The sequence below is a fragment of the Micromys minutus genome (assembly GCF_963924665.1).
Source record: "Micromys minutus genome assembly, chromosome: 10".
Classification (NCBI taxonomy): domain Eukaryota; kingdom Metazoa; phylum Chordata; class Mammalia; order Rodentia; family Muridae; genus Micromys; species Micromys minutus.
Genome location: NC_137979.1, coordinates 25358779 through 25367536, shown reverse-complemented (window position 1 = coordinate 25367536; position 8758 = coordinate 25358779). Strand labels below are relative to the sequence as shown.

Sequence of the window (8758 nt, the reverse complement as noted above, 5' to 3'; positions counted from 1 at the left end):
ATTCAATGCAATCCTCATCAAAATTCCAATCCAAATCATCATAGAGTTGGAAAAAAATATGTGCAATTTCATTTGGAATAATAAAAGACCTAGAATAGCAAAAATCCATCCTTAACATCTGTCAGAATCACCATCTCTGACCTCAAGCTATACTACAAGGAAATTATGCTAAAAACTGCATGGTACTGGTACAGAGATAGGCACGTGGATCAATGGAATAGAATAGAAGATACAGAAATGAGCCCTCACATATATGGTCAGTTGATTTTTGACAAAGAAGCTGTAAACATTCAATGGAAAAAGAACAGCCTCTTCAACAAATGGTGTTGGCACAACTGGCACTCAACATGTAGAAGAATGAAAATAGACCCTTTCTTAACACCTTGTACAAAGCTCAAGTCAAGTGGATCAAAGATCTCCACATAAAACCAGGTACACTGAATCTATAGAAGAGAAAATAGGGAAAACCTTAGAACACATAGGCACAGGAGAAAATTTTCTGAACAGAACACCAATGGCTCCTGCTCTAAGGTCAAATATCAACAAATGGGACTTAATGAGATTACAGAGTTTCTGTAAGGTTAAGAACACTGTCAAGAAAACAAAATGGCAGCCAACAGAATGGGAAAAGATCTTTACCAACCCCACAACTGCTAGACCCTAATATCCAAGGTATACAAAGACTCAAGAAGCTAGACACCAGATAATCAAACAATTCTATTAAAAATAGGGTACAGAGCTAAACAAAAAGGTCTCAATTGAGGAATATCAAATGGCTGAGATGCATCTAAGGAAGTGGTCGACATCCTTAGTCATCAGGGAAATGCACATCAAAATAACCCGGAAATTCTACCTCATACCAGTTAGAACTGCTAAGATAAAAAATTCAGATGAAAGCAGATGCTGGTGAGGATGTAGAGAAAGAGGAACACTTCTCTACTGTTGGTGGGGTTGTAAAATGGTACAACCACTCTGGAAATCAGTCTGGTGGTTCCTCAGAAAATTGGACATAGTACTACCTGAAGACCCAGTTATTTCACTTCTGGGCATATACCCCAGAGATGCTCCAACAAACAACAAAGACACATGTACCTCAATGTTCATAGCAGCTCTATTTATAATAGCCAGAAACTGGAAAGAACCCAGATATCCTTCAGTAGATGAATGGATACAAAAATTGTGGTATGTTTACACAATGGAGTACTACTCAGCTATCAGAAACAATGACTTTTTGAAATGTTTAAGAAAATGGATGCATCTAGAGAATATCATCCTGAGTGCGATAACCCAGTCACAAAAGAACAGACATAATATGCTGTCACTGATAATTGGATACTAACCCTAGAAAGATCTGAACACCCCAGAAAGTACTCAAAGTCTATATGAGATTCAAGAAAAACAATGCCAAAAAATCATTATGTTTAATCTTTACACACCAAGAAAACTTTGACTATTTCCAGGTTACATCTTTTTTTTACATGTACTTTATGGTCATTATAACTCGTACGATTTTAATGCATACTATCAAACCTTGAAAAAAATCAAGTACTGACAAAAATCTATTCATATACTTGTATGCAAAAATGTTTTTAATATCTGTACATTTATCTCTGTTTTTAAAATAAAGTTGTTCAATTATATAAAAGAAAATATTATTATGTTTAATCTTTACACAGAAAGAGAAGTTTGATTACTTCCATGTTCCCTTTTGTTTTATATGTACTGTATGCTCATTGAAACTAGTTAGTTTTCACGTAATACTTTCAAACTTAAAAAAATCAAGTACTGACAAAAATATATTCATATAGTTTTCTGCAAAGATGCTTTTATAATCTGTTCATTTATCTCTGTTTTTTAAAATAAAGTTGTTAAAATTGAAAAAAAAAAGGTGTAGAGTGTTACACAGAGTCTTCTCAGCTGAAGACTATGGAATGGCTGAGAAGTACCTAAGGAAATGCTCAACATCCCTAGTCACCAGGGAAATGCAAATCAGAACAAAGTAAGATTCCACCAGTAAGAATGGCTAAGATCAAAAACTCAGGTGACATCAGATGTTGGTGAGGATGTGGAGAAAGAGGAACACTACTCCACTGTTGGTGGGTTTTAAGCTGGTACAACCACTCTGGAAATCAGTATGGCATTTCCTCAGAAAATTTGACATAATCCTATCTGAGGACCCAGCTATACCGATCCTGGGTATATACCCCAAAGTAGCTCCTACATCTAACAAGGACAAATGCTCAACAATGTTTATAGTAGCCTTATTTATAAAGCCAGGAGTCAGAAAGAAGCCAGATGTCCTTCAACAGAGGAATGCATACAGAAATTGTGGTACATAATGGAGTACTACTCTGCTTTTAAAAACAAAGAGTTCATTAAATTTCTAGGCAAATGGATAGAACTTGACGCTATCATCCTGAGTGATGTAACTCAGTCACAAAAGAGCACTCATGGTATGCACTCACTTACAAGGGGATACTAATCCCCCCCAAAGCTCAAAATACCCAAGAAATATCCACAGAACTTATGAAGCTCAAAAATGAAGTAAGACCAGAATGTGAATGCCTCAGTCCTTCTTAGAAGGGTGAACAAAGAAGGGGAGGAAATACAAGGTCAAATAGAGGAGCAGGGATTGAAGAAAAGATTTACAGAGCCTGCCTCACCTGGAGAACCACCCCATATGCAGCCACCAAACCCAAGTTCTATTGCTGATGCAAGAAGAGTTTACTGGCAGGAACAGATATTGGTGTCTCCTCAGAGGCTCTCTCAGAGTCATATAGATACAGATGAAGATGCTTGTAGCTAAACATCAGACTGAACATGAAGACTTGCAGCTAAACAGGAGAATGGCCCACATCATCAACCAGTCAAGGCACTGAGCTGAAGAGGGTGATTGGGAGAGGGAGCACCTTCATGGAAGCAAATTGAGGGGGAGGAGGAAGGGAAGTTGGGGGAAGGGTATAACATTTGAAATGCAAATACAGAGAATATCCAATAAAATTGAAAAAATAAGAAAAGAAAAAAAAGAAATCCACCAACAGAAAGCTCCCATTTGGCTACCTTGACATGTCCATTCAAAAGAAATTAACTCATTATAATTCAGAGGTTTCACTTCTAGCCTTTATAAAATGACATTTGCCTCTAGGCCACATCTTTTTTTCTCTTTATCCAGAGGAAGTTCTTTGTTCCTTTGGAGCAAATATCCCTTCCTCATCTCTCTTGTTCCCTTTCTCTTTCCCCTTATTTACCATCTCCTGTCTTTTCTTCTTAGCTCTTGAGTTATTAATGGTTTAAGATCTAGGTGTACCCCACTGATAGGATGCTATACACTTTATTATTATTATTGTTATTATTATTATTATTATTATTATTATTATTTCTAAGAAGGACTGAGGCTTACAGTTTTTGGTCTCATATTGTCTGTGAGGTGTTTTTTTTGGTATTCAGAGCTTTCTGAGGCTAGTTACCAATTATCAGTGACTGCATATTGTGTCTGTTCTTTTGTGACTGGGTTACCTCACTCAGGATGATATTCTCTAGATACATCTATTTTCCTAGAAATTTCATAAAGTCATTGTTTCTAGCAGCTGAGTAGTACTACATTGTGTAAATATGCCACAATTTCTGTATCCATTCATCTACTGAAGGACATCTGGGTTCTTTCCAGCTTCTGGCTATTATAAATAAGGCTCCTATGAATATGGTGTAGCATGTGTCCTTATTGTGTGTTGGAGCATCTTTGGGGTAAATGCCCAGAAGTGGAATAAGTGGGTCTTCAGGTAGTACAATGTCCAATTTTCTGAGGAACCACCAGACTGATTTCCAGAGTGGTTGTACCAGCTTACAACTCCACCAGCAGTGGAGGAGTGTTCGACTTTCTCCACAACCTCGCTAGCATGTGCTGTCATCTGAGTTTTTTATCTTAGCTATTCTGACTGGTGTGAGGTGGAATCTCAGAGTTCTTTTGATTTGTATTTCCCTGATGAATAGGGATATTGAGCATTTCCTTAGCTGCTTCTCAGCCATTCCATATTCCTCAATTGAGAATTCTTCGTTTAGTTCTGTACCCTTTTTTGTACCTTCTTAAGTATCCTCACAATCCCAAACATCAACTGTCTTAGGCTGGGTTTTGCAGAGGTGAAACCAGAATGAGGAATCTCATTTGAAATATAAACAAACAAAATGATTAATAAAAAATGGAGCAATGTACTAATAATTACTATAAAACACAAGATCACAAGAAGGTTTGCCTCTGAAAGACAGGATGGAAAGAGTGTAAGGGTCAGAGAACCTGGGGAGCCCTGTAAAATAATGTCTTCAGGACAAGAGAGGGACTTTGCCCTCATGAGCCTTTAACAGCTATAGTTGCCAGCATAAGGCCATACCAGGTCCTGTCCACAGTGTAGGAGGTTCAGGCTGTCAGCTTCTGCTGCTGAGGGAAATTCACTTTTCTTTATGGAAAGCAACTGTGGTAGGTTGTCCCCATCCCAGTATTCAATCAAATCCCCTTATGTATGTGGAAAGGTTAGTTTGAGTCAGTGGGAGATACATACATGTGAGTATCAGTACACGTGTGTGTACAATAGATAAAGAGGGCATGGATTTAAGAGTGGAACATGGGTGATCATTGGAGAAAGTGGATGGGGGAGTATGGATATGACCAAAATGCATTGTGCATAAAGTCTTCAAAATCTTCATTTTTTTTTGGACAAAAAAATGAGACTTTAGCCACAGAGTAATTGTCCCCACAAAAACAATTGTCTTGTATGCCATCTTTCATTGACTAAATCATTATTCTGGGGCATATGATCACTAAATAAATGAACAAAGAATCCATTTATAAAAAAATCAAAACCTAAAGAGAACCTTCCCTTTTTCTCAAATGTAAGATCTTCGCGGTGAGGAGTCAGGGAATTACAAAGGAAATGTGAGATACAGAAGGAGACACTTTAAGTAGAAATTACTGAAAGATCAAGAAGGAAGCTTGAGGATCCCTTCACTTTTTCTGAAGAAGATCCTGGGCCCAGGAGAAGGAGACTTTGCCCTTGAGAATTCTGACCAGTGCTCCCTTCATGTCTTTGTTCCGCAGGCTGTAAATGAAGGGGTTCAGCAGGGGAGTCACTACTGTGTACATGACAGCAGCTGCTGTGTCCTCTACTACTGAGTTAGAGGAAGAGGATGAGGGACACAGATAAGCCCTTATCACTGTCCCAAAAAACAGGGCTACCACAGAAAGGTGAGACCCACATGTAGAAAAGGCCTTGCGCCTACCCTGGGCAGAAGGGACCCTGAGGATAGCTGATACAATGCGGATATAAGACACAAGGATGAGCAAAAAGGGGATTAAGATGACTGCACCCCCCAGGAACAGAAGCACAAGCTCATTGATAGAGGTTTCAGAGCAAGCGATCTTCATCAGGGGTCCCAGGTCACAGAAGAAGTCTGTAATGACCTTCTTAGAGCAGAAAGAGAGCCGGAATATGAGGAAGGTGTGTGTCATGGCAACAAGGTTTGTAAGGGTCCAACAGGCTATCACCAAGTGTGAGCAGCGCCTGAAGCTCATGATCATCATATAGTGGAGAGGGTGGCAAATGGCCACAAAGCGGTCATAGGCCATTGTGGCCAGGAGGAAGATGTCCATGTCTCCAAAAGTCAAGAAAAAATAGAGCTGGACCAGGCATCCTGCATAGGAGATGGCCCTGTTTTGAGTGTGGATGTTCACCAGGGCCTTGGGTACTGTGGTGGAGGTGAAGAGGATGTCAACACAGGACAGGCTGGCAAGGAAGAAGTACATGGGAGTGTGGAGTCGAACATCAGTACTAATGGCCAGGACAATAAGCAGATTCCCAGCTACAGTGACCAGGTACATCCACAGGAAGATCAGGAAGAGGATATGTTGTTGCTGTGGCTGCTCTGACAGTCCCCAGAGAAGGAACTCAAAGGTGCTGGTCTGGTTCCCTCTTGCCATGAGCACAGAAGTCAATAATTAATGTTTTGAGTTAGCTTTCTGAGATGTTTTGTTCTAGATGAGTTCTCAGCACAAACTTTCTCTGATCTCTAGAGAAAATGACAGTGTTTGTACAGTAACCATCTGGTATATGCATTAGATTTTTAATATAAACTGCTGAAAATATTCTTTAAGAAAATTCTACAACATGCAATTGTGAACTATTAAAAATAGTTTCCTTGCATGCTTTTCTACATTTATCTGGTCAATAGATCTACTTGTACTATATAGTTTTACTTAACTATGCTCTGAAGATCAAGGAAGCATTGTTCAGTCCCTTTCATGTGTCTTATAGCATTGTTTCCCTGGTTCAGTGTCAAGTAGCCAACACAATAGTAATGCTTAACCTCTTAACCCTAAACAACTTTTCAATCTCCAGAGATGGACATAACTACCTATGTTGAAATCTTAGATTATTTGGATTCATTCTGCAATACCTATACAAACCACTCTTGGAACCATGGACAGAACTGTTCTGATCCATCAGTGTCACAAAAATAATATTCTTAAGACAACAGTTCATGTTCTGAAACCATGTGTACTGGCTTGTTTTGTGTCAACTTGACACAAGCTGGAGTTAATCACAGAGAAAGGAGACTCAGTTGAGGAAATGCCTCCATGAGATCCAGCTGTAAGGCATTTTCTCAAGTAGTGATCAATGGGGGAGGGCCAAGTCCATTGTGGGTGGTGCCATCTCTGGGCTGGTAGACCTGGGTTCTATAACAAATCAGGCTGAGCAAGCCAGGGGAAGAAGGATAGTACGTGACATCCCTCCATGGCCTCTGCATCAGCTCCTGCTTTCTGACCTGCTTGGGTTCCAGTCCTGACTTCCTTTGGTGATAAACAGCAATGTGAAAGTGTCAGCTGATTAAACCCCTTTCTCCCCAACTTGGTTCTTCGTCCTGATGTTTTGTGCAGGAATAAAACCCTGACTAAGACACCATGTTTCTAGTAGCTAAGAAAACTACTTACTGAAGACCCATGATATCTATACTACTCTTCAAATCTTCAGTGGCATGGGAAAAAATATGAAAGCTTCTGTTTTCTAGTATTGCAAAGCTGGAGGAAGGCACTTATGATTTAATTCATGGGAGATGGAGGTAGAAAGATGTGCAGTTAATAGCTAGCCTCCACTTCATAGTCAAGTTGAGTTTAGCCTTGGCTCCATGAGAGCTCATTTAAGAGACCCATGGTTCCAATTGCATATGTAGCCAGAGAATAGCATTGTCTGGCATCAATGTGAGGAGAGGCCCTTGGTCCAGTGAAGGCTAGTTTTCCCAGTGTAGAGGAATGCCAAGGTGCTGAGGTGGGAGAGGGTGGTTGGAAGAGGAAGCACCTTCATGGAAGCAAGGCAGGTATGGGAGTGGGGGTAAGGGGATAACATTTGAAATGTAAATATAGAGAATATCTAATAAATAAAAGAAATAAAAAAGAAAAGAAAAATGCTAAACAGAATAATAAAACATGTAGATAAATGTAATCATTATCATCTTATTCCATTTAGATAGATGAATGCACTTCACTTCCAATTTTCTACTTAACTTACCAAACATATACTGCATAAGACTACACAGAGAGGTCCCCTTTGTACTCTATTTCCCTGGTCATAGCTTCATCTGCATCTCTGAAGGCCTGCTGTGGCGAGGGCCCTCCAAGTGAGTTTCCCAAGCCCCAAACACATGACTTCTGGGTGCCCAATAACCCAGAAGCTGAGGTCTCCCTGACACCTTTGCATTCCATTTACTATTTCCACACCTCTAACTACAACCCCAGTCTGCTGCAGCCATCAATGACCACCAGGTGAGACCCTACTCCAATCCCCTGCCTGCATCCCTTCTGGACAAATCCAGCAGTGGACAGTTTCTCTTTGCCCTTTCTGCACTCCATTTAGGGCTACAACTCCACCTACATCTTGAATCCTGTTGTGGCCCAGGACAAACAGAGCCCTGCAACTATCAGGGACAACCAACTCTACCTGCATACCCAAAGGTCTGTCCTTACCCAGGACAACAACTAACATCAGCAACTACCAGCTCTATCTGTAGCACCAGAGGTCTACTCTCATCAAGGACTATCTGTCCTGCCAACACTAGGCACAACCAGATGGCCAAAGGCCAGCATAAGAACACAATCAACAAAATCCTGAATACTATGTCACTACTAGAACCCAATTAACCTACTATGGCAAGCTCTGAATATCCTTTTTTTTCAAAGATTTATTCACACCTGAAGAGGGCATCAGATCTCATTACAGGTGGTTGTGAGCCACCATGTGGTTTCTGGGAATTGAACTCAGGACCTCTGGACGAACAGTCAGTGCTCTTAACTGCTGAGCCATCTCTCCAACCCCTAGCTCTGAATATCTTAACACACCTGAATTGAAAAGAAATGACCTTAAATCTAATTTTATGAAGATTATAGAGGCTTTTAAAGGAAACAAATAAACTCCCTTAATGAAATACAGAAAATCAGGTAGAGGCCCTTAAAGAGGAAACAAATAAATACAAAGAAATTCAAGAAAATACAAATAGACTAAAGAAATGAGTAAAACTATTTAAGATCTGAAAATGGAAATAGAAACAATAAAGAAAATACAATCTGAGGCAATCCTGTGGATGAACAACCTGTGGAAAAGAACAGAAATTACAGACACAAGGATCACAAACAGAATGCAAGAGAAGGAAGAGAGAATCGCAGGCATAGAAGATACCATAGAAAAAATTGTTACACAGGTCAAGGAAAACACTAAAG

At 39.9% G+C, this 8758-nt stretch overlaps 1 protein-coding gene across 1 annotated transcript; it reads right to left on the bottom strand.

Annotated features, from left to right (window-relative positions):
* Positions 1 to 4996: 4996 nt before the first annotated feature.
* Positions 4997 to 5974, bottom strand: LOC308426185 (olfactory receptor 1P1-like; the record flags this gene model as incomplete). The annotated part of the gene is made up of 1 exon (XM_080923941.1): positions 4997 to 5974. Exon 1 carries the CDS (start codon positions 5966 to 5968, stop codon positions 4997 to 4999), a length of 972 nt encoding a protein of 323 aa, XP_080780067.1. The 5' UTR covers positions 5969 to 5974.
* Positions 5975 to 8758: the final 2784 nt, after the last annotated feature.